Consider the following 15818-nt stretch of genomic DNA (forward strand, 5'->3'; position numbering starts at 1 on the left):
GGGTGGTGGGGGATGCAGGCGGCACCAGGCCAAGGCCCCCACCCCACCGGTCGCCCCACACACCAAGGGCAACCTGTGGTGAGGATGGGGCAAACAAGCGGGAAGGAACAGCCGACCTCTCAGTCTCCCCCCCCCCCCCCCCCCCGCCATCAGGCTCCTATCACCAGATGGGAAATGGGAAACCGGGGTGGATGGCAGCACTGGCGAGCAGGCAGAATGGGCTGACCTCTTGGTCCCTCCCCCTCTGGCCCGCAGGCTCCAATCACTGCTGATGGCAAACGGGGAACCAAGGTGGGTGGTGGCGGAGGGCGGGGCCGGCAGCTGGGGAAGATGGCCCTGATCGCAGGCTAGGCCTAGGGACCGTACCTGCACACAATTTCATGCGCCAGGCCTTTAGTGTGGAAATAAAGTCATCCATAGTAAAGTATTAGGCAGTTCATGTTGTCTTACTTGGACTGTTTACAGTCTTATAGAAAAGAATGGTTAAAGAAACCAATAATTAAAATCTGTGCACATAAAGAAAAGAAGAAGAAGAAGAGTGAATGATTGGATTCCTAAGTGGATGGTGGATGCACGGGTGAATGAATGGTGGTAGATTTCAGGCATGGGAAGTCTTCCTTTATCCAGGACTCACACTGTGTAAGTAATGGTCTATTCTGGTGAGAAGAGGGTCTGTCTAGTAGATTCTGCCATTACGTTTCTTTGTTGTACATAGTAATTAATCTCAATCATTGACATGTCTTATGAACCTTCTCTTTTTGTCACTCGTCATACCAGCTTGAAATCAAATCCCTTTTTGTTTGATTGTTTGTTTAAGGCTGAAAGAGCATATTCATTTTGTGGCACTATTGAATACATGGCACCAGATATCATCAGAGGAGGAGATTCGGGACATGACAAGGTATGTTCTATTTTTGACACTTTTTTTAGTATATCTCAATAAAATATATAATAAGAATCCTTGTTTATAACTTAGGTATAGTCTCTTCAACAGAGTCTCATTCTGGTGGTGTCTTATTTTTACTTTTTCTCTCCTTTGCTTTGTATACATGAACACATCATGATATCTAGTGTTTTGGAGGAAAAAGAGAATAGAAATAGATTTCCCTTTTTTTAGGTTTTATTGGTGAGGATAATTTTTGTTTTATAGGATAACTTTGATAAAAAGAAACCTCAAAAGCAACTAATTCTTCAAATAAGAATCTATATCTTGAGCAAAGCACCAGTAACTCTATTTAAAATAAAAATCATTCATTTTCTGTTGCATGGGAGCTGCTCTTTGAGGACACAGCTGAGCCACAATGCAATACAGAGATGTCTGTGAATGCATAAACTGTCCACTGTTCCTGTTGGAGTCACGCTGGATGATTTTGGACAGTGCTTATTGGCATTATTGGTTTTTGTTAGGAAGATATATGGGACATATAATTGACTGTTTCACCTTAGGTTGATATTTGCTTTCTAAGAGATCATTGAATGGAGAATCTTTCCTGCTTTCTTATTCCCAGTTTCTGCTTTTAACTTTGTAGAAATACTGGAGACTTTCTTGATTATCTCTTCAACAGAAATAATCATTGTAACAATTCTTGGAAAAAGAAAATAATCCTTTTTAAGCATTCAAGATAGTCTAAGATTGTTTTCCTAAGTCCTCTAAACAGCTTAATTTTTTCCTCCTCACTTTCCTTTGTATGTGCAAAATGAAGGCCATGAAGAGGCTTTCTAAGTAGTTATGCTACAAAATCTAGGTCACATATTTTTTCTGCCTGTATTACCTGTTCAGTTCTTTTTTTAATACTTTTGCTTTATTAATAACTTTCTCCAAATAGGGATTCTGACTATTTTTTGCTTCTCACTGTCCCCTTTCCTGCATCCCGTTTCAAACCCCACATATACAGTCCAACTGTCTTAAATGTGGAGAATATTTGCTAAGGACTTACCATATGTTTAAAGCCTATTCTCCAAGTTTTCACATCTTAGTGTAGAGCCGTATCAATTTAAGAGCCTGGTTTCAAATCAAAAAGCAGAACATTCTGAGGTTCCTGACTCAGATGGCAGTAAAACTGCTTCTATAAATAAAAGAATTAAATTGCTGTTTTAGTTCATGTCAAGGCATTCTTTGAAACTATTGGAAAATTTGGTAGGCCTTTATAACTATTAAAATTTTTAAATTACCTGCTAAGACCTCATGGAACCAATTTGTAGGAAAGAAAACCTTATATTATTCCTAGGATTGCTACATGCCTGCGGTCCAGAATACAGCTAAGTCAATGGGAGTTCATGGAACACCTTGATGACTTTGGGTTAAATGAGATATAATGTATACAACATGCTCATTGCTGTGCCAGGCTGGCACTCACTCTTGTTTCAGCCTGCCTCAGCCTGTTTTCTGTGTCATTGTTATGAATTTTCCTTAAAGTATCTCTAGGCTCATACATTTTGCATCATTTTTCTAAGACCTTACCTTTCAAATTTGGAAGCAGAGAGTTTAAAACTTTAGCATCCAGATAATATCTCATTGGCATAAGCTCTTATATTCAACTGTTATTGAAATCTTGATTTGCATAATTATAAAAGAAATAATTTTCAGTATATCAATATTCTTTAAATTATGTGTAATTTGTTGTGTTCTCAGTTCAGATAACTACACATATAAATTGGTTTCCAATTTAGACCACATTTTGTTTTACATTATTTAAAATCTCATCATGCTTCCTACAATGAAGACTATTAGCTTTATGTGATAGGTTCTATAAGAGGAATTGATTAGGTGATTATTTTTGTTTTATTTCTGTTCTTTGACTTTAAGTAATTGTATAATATTTATTGGAGCTGAATAATTAATAAAAATGTTAAGTGGTAAAAAAAAAATGATAAGTGGTACTTTTCCCCCATCTATCATAAATCCAAAGATTTCACTTACTTAAGATTTTTAAAATTTATTTTAAATTAAAATTTTTATTTTTAATTAACCAAAGTAAAACCATTACTATTTATAAAATAACTAGAACGCATTTAAATTTTGTACTGAGGATACCTGGATATTTGTTCTCTAAACGTCTTGCATGAGCTAATTTAATACTCCTTGCACAAAAAGCTATGTACAAAATCTTTTTCTCAAAATATTTGCCAAATATACAGCTTTATTTTGTTCATTTTTCTTTCTTATAAATTACATGTTAGTTAATATTCTATCAAATGAAATTGCTGTTTTGTAGGCAGTTGACTGGTGGAGTTTAGGTGTCCTAATGTATGAACTACTAACTGGAGCATCTCCTTTCACTGTGGATGGGGAGAAGAATTCCCAAGCTGAGATCTCTAGGTAAGACTTAAACAAAATAAAATCAATGTATTGTTACCTCAAAGGAGCTCATCCAATTTCTGTAATTCGGCTGATGGGAAAAAAAATAATTTTAAAAAATGGGGATAGACAAAATTAGGTTTAAGTAGTTAATTTCCATTTAAAATCTTATAGGATGTAGATATATAACCTTTATTTTTTTTATATTTTATGTGCCCGGATTGATCTTTTGTTTCATAGGGAAAGTGTCATAATTTTCGTGTATTCCAAAGCACTTAGCATATTGTCTTGATACATGGTATATTGAAGTTTATTTGATGGATACTTTCTTCCCACTGTATACATATTATAATTTCTTTGTGACTTTAACATAAATAGTGATATTTTTTAGCTCATGTATAGAGGCTCAATAGAAACAAATACCATAAAATCACTCTCTTGTAGATTACTATAGCATTATTCTATTCCTTTCCTTCATAGCAGTTACCACAATTGCATTGTTACATTTTCGTTTATAATTATTTGATTAATGTCTGTATGTCCCACTAGATTGTAAGCTCTGTGAGAGCAAGGGCACGTCTGGCTTTGATCCTAGCATTGTATGCTCAGGTGCCAGCCAGCACAGTGCTTTACTATGCAGAATTCAGTAAATACTTCTGGAATGAAATGAATTAATGAACAAATAAACAACAGTGATAAAACATTATACTAATTACTAGTTATGTTTTTGTCCTGTTCTTACTTGAATCTTATAACTTTGAGAGCAGATTTGACATTAAAAATTGAGACTTCCACTTATCAAAATGGAATAACAAGAACCGAATTTAGTTTTCTGCCTGAAACGGTTTTTAAAATGAGCAAAATATCTGAAAGAACAATCTTGAAGATATTGACTATCTAGCAGTGAAGGACAGTGAACAATGAGAGATGGAAAATCTATGAGGTGAGCCCTATGATTGCCCAGCTTACTGCCTTGAGAGTGTCCAGGCTGCAGCGCAGGGAGAGTTGAGGTGGAGCTGAGAGTCCAGGAAGACAAAGGCAGCGAGAGTTTGAGGGCAGAGTGTCAGAGAGGAGAAAGCTGCAGAGAGAGAAGTTCCAAATTTTGCAGAAATATTCAGTGAAGTAGCAAGAAGCACACAGTGTGGGAACTACTCAGTATAGTGAAGATGCTGTTTCTCTCCCAATTGATCTATAAATTGACCACAATCACAATCCCAGCAGACTTTTCTTTTATTTATTTGCTAGAGGCCCGATGCATGAAGATTCATGCAAGAATGGGTCTTCCTTCCCCTGGCTGCCGGCACCACCTTCGCACTGCCCACGCTGCCCAGAGGCCCAGAGTGGCTGGGGTGGTGAGGAACACCTGCATCATCGCCATGGCGATGATGCAAGTGTCCCTCCCCCCGCCGCTCGGCACCTGCGTATGCAAAATAACCCCCCATCTTTGTTGGGTTAATTTGCATACTCACTCCTGATTGGCTGATTGGTGTTGTGAAGGCATGGTCAATTTGCATCTTTCTCTTTTATTAGGGTAGACTTTTTGCTGGACATTGACAACCTGGACCTAAAATTCATATAGAAATGCAGAGAACCAGGAATAGCTAAATCATCTTTGAAAAAGTAGTCCAAAGTTGATTTCAAGACTTTTAAGCTGTAATACTTAAGAGGACACTGGTGTTTGTATCAAGATAGACAAATATTCAATGAAATAGAATAGAAAGGCCAGAAATAGAACCGCACAGATATAGGCAACTGATTTTTCCCCCAAAGGTGCGAAGTCAATTTGGTAGAGAAAAGATAGTCTTTTCAATAAATGATGCTGGAACCATTGGCTATCATGGGAGTGGGGGTGAGGGGAAGAAATGAACTTCTATAAATAAATTCCACCATATAGGAATATAAACTAAAAACCATCATTGACCTAAATGTAAAACCTAAAACTATAGAATTTCTGTAAGAAAACATAAAGGAACATCTTTATGACCTTGGGTTAGGTAAAGATTTCTTAGATAGAACACAAAAAGTGCAGTCCATACAAGAAAGCACTGATAAAGTAGACTTCATCAGAATTTCGGTCTTAAAAAGAAACTGTTAAGAGAATGGAAAGACAAGCCACAGCCTGGGATAAAATTATAAATCAAATAAAAGCTCTTGAAACTCAAGGGGGAAAATCTCCATTTTAAAAAAAATGGGCAAAAAATTGAAACAGACAGTTAACCAGTGAAGATTTTTGGGTGGCAAATAAGCACATGAAAGGATTTAGGGAAATGCAACTAAACCACAATGAGATGCCACTGTATACTCACTGGAATGGCTAAAAATAAAGAGACTATCATAGGGTTCTCCAGAGAAACAGAAACAATGAGATATATAAAAGGAGATTTATTATAAGGAATCAGCTCACACAGTTATGGAGGCTGAGTAGTCCCACGATCTGCCATCTGCAAGTTGGGGAACCAGGAAAACCAGTGGTTCTGAAGTCACAAGACCAGTGTCCCAAGTAAAGCTCTTTTTTCCTCTTTTCTATTCAGGCCCTAAAGGGATTGGATGGTGCCCACCTACATTTAGGAGGGGATTCAAATGCTAATCTCAGGAAGAAGCACCCTCACAGACACACCCAGAAATAATGTTTAATCTGGGCAACCTGTGGCCCAGTCATGTGACACTTAAAAATTAATCATTGCCGATTCACTCTGTCGGCTTGGCAGCCATATGCATCTCCGTCCAAGGTTGAGGAATCTTTTTTCTACCAAGGGCCATTTGGATATTTATAATATAATTCGAGATCCATACAAAATCATCAACTTAAAAATTAGCCTGCTATATTTGGTCAAGGATCTAATTAACTCACCCATAATGCCTTGGCAGGGCCACACCAAATGATTTCTCGAGCCTTGTATGGTCCGTGGGCTACATTCCCCACCCCTGCCTTACACCATACTTAATCTCCAGACAGAGACGGTAACAAGTCATAATTCCACCTGGTGTGGAACATGGTAAGACCAGTGAATTTCAGAAGCATGGACCCATTCATGCACTTCACTTGCTGTGAATTGAGTTCCTTGATCAGAAGCAATGCTGTGTGGAATGTAAGTGTCTATTCTAGTTAGAGTGAAACTCTGCCCTTTCCATAATGGCAGTAGCCAGTGTAGTCAATCTGCCACCGGGTGGCAGGCTGATCACCTGGGGATTGATGCCGTATCGGGCATTCGGTGTTGGTTTCTGCTGCTGGCAGATTGAGCACTCAGCAGTGGCCATCGCCAGGTCAGCCTTGGTGAGTCGAAGTCCATGTGTATCCTCCATCCCTGCCACCATGGCCATTTTATTTATGAGCCCACTGGGTGGCAGTGGGGTTGACTGGAGAAAGAGCATCCTCCTCTGCTGAGGTCACCCTTTGGTGAGAATTCACATGGGACACAGATGTCTTCATATTTTTTCCCCATTCAGAGAGGTCTATCCACATACCTCTTCCAAGTATTGTTGTCAACCAGGCTTTCTTGTCACCAATTTTTCAATCATGTTCCTTCCAAGCCCCTGACCATCTAGTCAAACTGCTGGCTTTAATTGGTATAAAAGCACACGTTGGTCTTTAATTGGTATAAAGCACACATCTGGTCATTTCTCCAGTGCTCAGTGAACACACAGGTGCACTGCACAAAGCTCTGCTCCCTGGAGATTTCCCTTCACCACTGCTCTTCAGGGATGTTTCAGAAGGGGGATGCAGTGCTACAGCTGTCCACTCCGGTGGCACCTGTGTTATCATGCAGGACTGTCGGTAAACTTGGCCTGAGTCTTCTCATTCTCTGTCATCTTATCACAGGGAATTCCCCATGAGGCTGGCACAGAGAAGGCAGTGTAGCAGGAGTGGGGACCATGGACATTTGGGCTACTTCTTTATGAAACTGACTTGTGCCTTCAGGGCCTGCTCCGGCCCAGTCTCATGTATACCACTTCCATTTGAGGATGGACTGTTGCTGTGCACTCCCAACTGTATGGCTTCATGCATAATGTATGATGTATGATGGGTATCTCAGGCTGTATGAAACGTGGGGACCATAGTGAAGTGTTTTAGCCTATTAAAGCCCAGTAGCAGGCCAGTAGCTGTTTCTCAAAAAGGGTGTAGTTATCTGCAGAAGATGGCAGGCTTTTGCTCCACAATTCTAGGGGCCTATGCTGCAGTTCACCTATCAGGGCTGCCAAGGCTCTGAACAGCATCCCTATCTGCCACTGACACCTCGAGCACCATTGGACGTGCTGGATCCTATGGCCCAAGTGGCAGAGCAGCTCAACCAGCAGCCTGGGCCTGTTGCAGAGCCTTCTCTTGTTCTGGCCCCCATTCAACAGCAGTTTTTCGGGTCACTTGTTAAATGGGCTGGAGTAACACACTCAAACAAGGACTATGTTGCCTCCAAAATCCAAAGAGGTTCACTAGGCATTGTGTTTCTTTTTTGGGTGTCGGCAGGGTCAGATGCGATAACTCATCCTTCACCTCGGAAGGGATATCTTGATATTGCCCGGTGCACCCCTAGAAATCATTCAGGGTAGGAAGCCCCTGAAGTTTGTTTTCCACCTTCTGACACACAAGGTCTTACCAATAAGTCTAGAGTAGTTGCTACTCCTTGTTCACTAGGTCCAGTCAGCATAAGGTCCTCAATATAATGGGCCAGTGTGATACCTGATGGAAGGGAAAGGTGATCGGGGTCTTCAAGAACTAAGTTATGATACAGGGTTGGAGAGTTGATATACCCCTGTGGTAGGACACTGTTGACCTTGCCAGCTGAAAGCAACTCCTTTCGTGGGCCTTACGAACAGGGATGGAGAAGAAGGCATATGCCAGGTCAATGGCAGCATACCCTGTACCAAGGGATGCTCAAGCAATGAAACCACATCTGGAACAGCAGCTGCATTGGACTTACCACCTGGTTGAAACATATCATAACCTACTATCATTCTTCAAGATTCCTCTGTCTTCTGCACAAGGCAAATAGGCAAATGGAATGGGGGCGTGATGAGGTCACCACTCCTACATCTCTCAAGTCCTTGATGGTGGCTGTCATCTCGGCAATCCCCCAGGAATGCAGTACTGTGTTTGATTGACTATGTTTCTGGGCAGAGACCGTTCTAATGGCTTCCACCCGGCCTTTCCAACCATAATTGTCCTCGCTCTCCAGGTCAGGGCACCAATGTGAGGATTCTGCCAGCTGCTAAGTATGTCTGTTCCAGTGCATTCCTGGAACTACAGAAATAGCCGCAGGATGGTTCAGGACCCACTGAATCCACTGTGAGATGGACCTGAGCTAAAACGCCATTGATCACCTGACCTCCACAAGCCCCTGCTCTGATTGGTGGTGGGCCACAGTGACATTTGGGTCTCCTGGAATTAGTGTCAGTTCAAAACCAGTGCCTCATAATCCTTTTACATTCGGATTATTTCCTTTTTCCAGTGTACAGTTAGTCTGGTACAAGGCCATGAGTCCCTTTGGAGACGTCTGGGAGAAAGATTAACAGCACACATTTCCGGGCCCCTTTCTCAAACTGACCCACCCTCTTCATTCAAGAGGTACTGGGAAGGTAAACTGGCTCAGGTGTGGGAATTTTTTTGAGGGACAGTTGACTGGGAGGAGGGCAAGGTTGATGACAAAGGGACACAGGAAACTCTGGAAGGTGATGGGTATGCTCATGATCTTGACTGTGGTGATGGCTTCACAGGTGTACACATGCATCAAAGCTGATCAAGTTGTCTACTTTGTATGTGGGAAGTGTGTTGTACATCAATTATACTTCAATTGAAAATTTTAAATGAACCTTTTACAGGAAAGATGAGGAAGTACATATAAATAATTTCTTGCTGTCCCAGCTAGTTAATACCAAGTTAAGGGATAGGACTATTTCTTGTTAAATTCATAGTTAAAATCATCATCAGTTATTAAAAATACTAAATATGACTTGGCTTATTTTAAATGGGCTTTTTGATGGTTTGAAAATGTTTCAGAATTTTATAAAACCTTGGCTACAGTCTTGAGAATTTGGGTCCCTTTGCAAGGTCATACCTGTCACGGTGACAGGTGCAAAGGGTGGGCTTAACCTGACAGCATTAAGTAGTGGCTCCTCTGACTGAGTCCCCTCATCTGGATCCCATGACACAAGCAATCTTCTTTGTGATTTTTCTCTCCAGCACAGCGCTGCCTGCAGAGAGATAGTATATTGTTGGTTGTGATGGCAGGAACATTCTGAACCAAGTGTTGTCCAAATTTAAGTTGCCTTTAGCTCAATCAGTTGGCATTCTGGTTTTAGAAAGAGAAAATGAGCCTGAGTCAGAGTCTTAAAATCTTAAAACTAGAGCAGCTTTTTCAAGAATTCAGATAGGATTTTCCCTTTAGTTAATTAATTATTCACTTTGTCATGTTGTTAATAGTTTGTTTAAAACCTGGTGTTAACTTATGATTCCATGGTTTTCTGTGGCATTTATTTTTTGTTCCTGAAATTTATAAACAATGCGACGACTAAGTTATCTTACGTTACCTTTCCCTTTCAAGATAATCCTTCTGATTTTCTTTCCTGTGTAAAATCTTTCAGTCTCTTCTTTTAAAAATAATATATCATTGTCTTATCCCCAAATGTCCTAATTAACCAGGGCTTTTTTCTCATCATTTAGTTCTTTCATTCTTTAATTATTGTGATCTTCCCTGAACTCTGCATATTTTTTATGGTTTTTACTTGAGATGTTTCAAAATAATGGATTTTCCAAGTTATCTGCTTGCCTATTGTTGTCTACAGGTAGCCTAAAATCAGAACAAGATTGTTTTTCTGGTCCATCAGATTGCAAAATAAAAGAATTTAGAATGAGAATAAAACCTTCTCAGTGATGTAAGAATCCTTCATCAGTGTCCCTGATAGTCATCTCCTCTGTCTGAGTACCGTCGATGAATGGGCGGCATGATATATAGGCATTTTCAAGGAAGCCCCTTCAACAGAACAACTTAGTTGTATAGAAGTTCTCCCCGCTTAAAATAAGTGGAATCACCTTCCTCTAACCTTTGCATGTCAGTCCTGGTTCTGTCCTCTGAAAACAGAGGGAAGTTCTGTTGTTTCTCCCAGACGTTGCTTTAGGTATTTGAAAGTAGTTTTACCTAGGGTTCCCTTTCTAGTTTTCTTACCATTTATATGAAATCATTTCCCGACTCCTCATAGCTTGGTACCATTTTGGACAATACTAAATTGACCATATTATAGATTTGAATGATTGCTCTTTAGCTTTCTGTGAGTCTCTTTCTTATTTTTTTATTAAATATATTTTAATTAATTTATTTTTTGAGAGAGAGAGAGAGAGGAAGGGAAAGGGAGAGAGAGATAGAAATATCAATGAGAGAGAACATCAGTCAGCTGCCTCCTGCACACCCCTCACGGGGAATCGAGCCTGCAACCCAGGCATGTGCCCTGACTGAGAATTAAACCATGACCTCTTGGCGCATAGGTTGAAGTTCAACCACTGAGTCACACTGGCTGGGCTCTTATTTTTATTTCATGTTTGTAGCATCTTCTTTTCTTACTAATGTGTTTCCTACTAGCTTCTATTGCCTTGTGTAGAACTTCTGTTAGGGTGTATGTTACTGCTGCACGGGGAGGTGTCCACCCATCCAGTCACTGGGACTTCCTTCGATTTTTCTGCCTGCCCCTCAAGCAGGCGCCCTGCACTTGGTGGAGCTTTGTAAAACATGATAATTGAATATTCCTTCACCTAGGAACCAGGACACAGAGCTTCTGTTCGCGGCTCTTCCATCATCTCTGACAGGGTTGTTTGTCTCACTTTCTCTGCCAAGAAAATGTAGAAAATGTTTGCCAAGAAATGTTTATTTGGTCCCTCATTTTCTATCAATAAGGTATGCTTTCTTAATATGTTCATTGGACTATTATAAACATAACGTTATTAAATTCAGGTCTAAGTGGTATCAAAATAATGATATTAAACAAAAGTTCTAATTGTGCTATTTAGGTCAGGGGTTGGCAGACTACAGCCCTCGGGCCAAATCCATTCTGCTGCCTGTCTTCTGAGGGTGGCCTTTGAGCTAAGAATGGATTTTAGCAGCTCCCCCTCTTGGGAGCACAAGGTGCCTTTCCGGCTCCTTTTCCTCCCCCCAGGCGCCTTAGCTTTACCTTTTTCCTAAACTCCAAGGGCCCTTCTTTTGCCTCTGTAACTTTTTAAATTTTCTCTTATAGTTTAGAAAAAAAGAGAATGGATTTTATATTTTTAAATGGTTGAAAAAGTCAAAAGATGAACAGTATTTTGTGGCATGTGAAAATTATATGAAAGTGGGATTTCAGTGCCCAAAGGAACATTTTATCAGAACACAGCCGTGCTCCTACATTTGCTGTCATCTCTGGCTGCGTTCCTGCTACTGCCACAGGGTTGAATAGTTGCCACAGAGACCGTATAGCTCTCCAAGCCTACAGTATTTATTGCCTGGCCTTGTATTAGTAGTTATCCATTATCCATTGCCAGGAGACAAATGACCTAAAAACGCTTATTATCTCAGAGTTTCTGTGGATCAGCTTCGCTAAGTCCTTTGCTTCAAGGTCACTCCTAGGCTGCAAAGTGTTGGCTCAACTGGGAAAGGAGCCGCTTCCAAGCGCATGGGTTGTTGGCAGGATTCGGTTCCGCAGGTTTGTTGGACTAAAGCCTCAGATCCTTGCTGGCTATTGGCTGAAGACCACCTTCCATTCCTTGCCGTGTTGGCCTGTCCAACATGGTAGCTTGCTTCTTCAGAGCATGCAAGCTAGGAAGGCAATAGAGGGAGTCTGCTAGGAAGATGGCATTTTTAAACTGATCATGAAAGTGGCCATGTTATCTTTCTTGTGGATGTTGGTTAGGAGACAGTAGTTATTGGGGACCATCTGAGAAGTCTGTCTACCATGTGTCCTTTACAAAAGGTTTAGGTGATTATTTGTCCTCCCAAGATGTGCTTTCTTTTTAGGTGATTATTTTAATACATTGATTTTGCATGTGACGATATAATATTCTAAAACAAAATCAAGCAGTAATTTGTTGAATTTTTACATTTTATCCATATTAATTATTCAGTAACACCTTGAATTGAATTAGCTCATCAGTATATATAAAAGCCTAAGCAACCATTCGACCGTTCGACAGGTAGCTATGACGTGGACTGACCACCAGGGGGCAGATGCTCCAACCGGTAGGTTACCTTGCTGCTGGAGTCCAGCTGATCGGGACTGGGCACACACCCTGGAGCCTTCCTGTGGACCCTCCCTGGCCCTGATCGTGCACTGGTGGCGTCCCTTGGCCTGGCCTGCACCCTCTCGCAATCTGGGACCCCTCAGGGGATGTCAAGGCCAGGCCAAGGGACCCCACCGGTGCAGGAATGCATGCACTGGGCCTCTAGCTTGTAATAAAAAAAATTTTCTGTTTATAGATGTGTCGCTTCCAGAGTTATATATAGAGTAATTAGAATATTACTGTATCTTACCCTCTTTTAAAAAGAGATTATATTTCCTTTTTCCTTGGATTTCTTATCCTTCTTACGTCTTTATGATCAAATCCTTTATTGGCATATTTTAAGAAGCCTTCTTGATTCCCAATGTACTGTTCAACTTTTTCTTTTCTTCCTCATTTTAGGTATTATGTACCCAATAGCAACATCTGTGTTCCCAGGGTTTTTTTGTTGTTTTTTTTGCTGGTTACTCCCAAATCTATTAATGTGTGTCACAGTAGCTATTCATCTACACATTATTCCACACGAACCAATTGTGGTAGCTGGAGACTAGAGTGAAATGACCCTCCCTTGGTACTCATATTCTTCAGCCTTCTTTTTCTTGTTTTCTTTCATCATCCTTTCGATCTGTTTATGTCTGCTTCACTTGCATGTGGGGTAGAGCTGGATCATACTGTATTATTCATTTGCCCTCTGAAGCACTCTCTAGGATGGCGGAGGGTTTAGAGACCTGGATGAAACACAGGGCAGAAATTTGACTTAGCTTTCTAGCAGGACACAGGTGGGGAAGCAGAGTGAATCAGCATGACAGCATCAAACCTGTAGGTTACCTTGCTGCTGGGGTCAGCCGATCGGGACTGGGCGCACACCCTGGAGCCTTCCCGTGGACACTCCCTGGCCCTCATCGTGCACCGGTGGGGTCCCTTGGCCTGGCCTGCCCACCGCCTCGGCCTGGTTTCCCATCCCAGAAAGGCACACTCGGCCATTAGCGATGAGATCAAGTGGGTGGGTGTGGACCACCCCAGCATGGGAAGCTCAACACGGAAATGGCATCGTACAGCTCCCATGAGCGCAGCTGCCAAGCCCCCACACGGACACCCTTGGGATAAGAGATAACATACAGTTTGCTGGAAGTATTTTAACAGCCCTGGGCCAGACAACCTTCAGGGCTTACGTGCCTGCCCCCACCTCTCCGACCAGGTGCAGGTCACCTCTCGGGTTATTTCACAATAACCAGGCATGGCTGACATTTCACATTGATGTGATTCATCCAGTTCAAGGAAACTATGTAAGAAGGTAAACCCAAGGTCATCTTCCTAGGAGAAAAGGTTTAAGCCTGCTAGGAACCCTCTCTCTCTCCTGCCCCACCCCAATTTCTGCTTCTCTTCCTGGCATGAGTGTCCTACCAGGAACAGGCATCAGCCCTCTGCACCTGCTAAGGAGACCCTGGGCCACTCTCTTTACCACCACATTGAGGAGGAGTCTCTTACGTGGCTCCTGCTCTCACTGCTCCGAGCTGGAATGGTAGTGCCTCATCATCTGCGAGGCTCTATTGCTGCTGGTTCTGGCCATATTACTTTCACTTGGGAAAGTTGAGGATTTGGGGCTACCATACTGTTCTCCATGTTCCCTCACCAGCATGTTTTCGACGGGAATTCCTTCAGATTTCTGCTCAGTTTCTTCCCGACCTGATCCCTGCTTCCTCCGAATCTAGAACTCTAGTTCCCTGCACCTGCCACCCACCCTGGTTGTATGCGTTCTGTGTGCCCTGGGTGTATACAGGTCTCCTTCTGCTCCCCCTCCAGTTCTGGCATCTTGGTGAGCCATCCCTGTTTTCAGGCGCTCACTGCTCTCTCAGAGCTCCTTCTTTTATGGCTGAACCCACTGTGGGTCCACATGACTGACCACTTCTTTCCCCAGTGACCAGCACAGAGTCGACTTGCAGTCAACGGCAGATGACTGGGGTTGGGGAAGTAATAGTCTAGAGTCAGAACCTCAGAGGATGTCAGTCCAGGGCTCAGAAAAGAATGCCCACAGCCATGTGTCTTTATTCTGATCCTCTTGCACAGCACATTCCTGCCTGCAGAGCAGAGGCACATTCAAGGTGGGGAAATGGAAAAGGCAGGGCTTGTTTTTCCCTGAGGACAGGGCTCCTGTTTTCTCTGTCAGACATGTGGGCGCCTGATCTGAGGGGAGGATTGTCTCTGATGCTGAAAATCCTGCTGAGCAGTGAGCAATGGAAGAATGTAAAGAATTGAGATGACAAGAGGGCGCTGCTCATCTTTTCACTTGTTCTACCGTCATCCCCTACATTCTCCAGATGGAGTGCTAGAAATTGAAGTAGCTTTGCAATGAACAGCACTGCTGGAGTTTTTAGTAAAAATTTACAGTTCCACTGTTGTTCTACAGATTCTCAGGGGCTACCTGCTACAGTCTCCACTTATGGAAGTACTAGAGGCCCGGTGCACAAATTCATGCACCACTGGGGTCCCTCTACCTGGCCTGCAGGACCAGGCTGAAACTGGCTCTCCAACATCCCCCAAGGGGTTCTGGATTGCAAGAGGGCACAGGCCAGGCCGAGGCACCCCACCACCGGTACACGATCGGGGCTGGGGAGGGACCGTAGGAGGGCTCCAGGGTGTGTCCGGCCTGTCTTGCTCAGTCCCAATCAGCTGGACCCCATCAGCAAGCTCACTTACCAGTTGCACCTGCCCCCTATGGGCAGTGCATGTCATAGCGATTGGTCAACTGGTTGACTGTCTGCCCCCTGGTGGTCAGTGCACCTCATAGCAAGCAATTGAGTGGCCTTTGCATGTCATTAGTATATTATGCTTTGATTGGTTGAATGACTGACCGGACAACTGGGCACATAGCATATTAGGCTTTTATTATATAGGATAGCAGTAGCTCATTTTATCAAGCATTTGCTATGCTTCGTGCTGTCCATCCTATCTTAGCTCATTTAAACGCCGTAATACCCATTTCAGGTAGATAATGTTATTATCCCCATTTTACAGTTGATAAAATCGAGATACAAGGAGATGAACTGCCTCAAGGTCACACAGCCAGTAAGCAGCAGAACTTGTTTAACTCTGAGAGTGAACTCAGTCTGGCTGCAAAATCCATGTTCTTACCACACTGTACTGTCTTATAAACTTACCTGTTTTGACCCATAACTTACTCATTTTAATGCACAACAGGGGGCATTTTTGTAAACCCACATAATGTAGTGACTGTGTATCTCCATAATTGTGTTAAGCTTCTTAATTTCTATGTCCCTTCCACTCTTT

General features: G+C 42.3%; 1 protein-coding gene across 7 annotated transcripts in view; it reads left to right on the forward strand.

The window, feature by feature from the left end:
* The window catches only part of RPS6KA5 (ribosomal protein S6 kinase A5), a 121752-nt gene that overhangs the window by 77882 nt on the left and 28052 nt on the right, over positions 1 to 15818 (forward strand). For all 7 annotated transcript variants that reach the window (XM_070414863.1, XM_070414883.1, XM_070414873.1 and 4 more), the window contains 2 exons: positions 818 to 901; positions 3216 to 3319. In XM_070414863.1, the coding sequence (XP_070270964.1) occupies positions 818 to 901; positions 3216 to 3319 (188 nt within the window). The remainder of the gene's footprint in view (positions 1 to 817; positions 902 to 3215; positions 3320 to 15818) is intronic.

The sequence above is a fragment of the Myotis yumanensis genome, unplaced genomic scaffold (assembly GCF_028538775.1).
Source record: "Myotis yumanensis isolate MYYU_CA2020_CCGP unplaced genomic scaffold, mMyoYum1.0.hap1 SCAF_1, whole genome shotgun sequence".
Lineage (NCBI taxonomy): Eukaryota > Metazoa > Chordata > Mammalia > Chiroptera > Vespertilionidae > Myotis > Myotis yumanensis.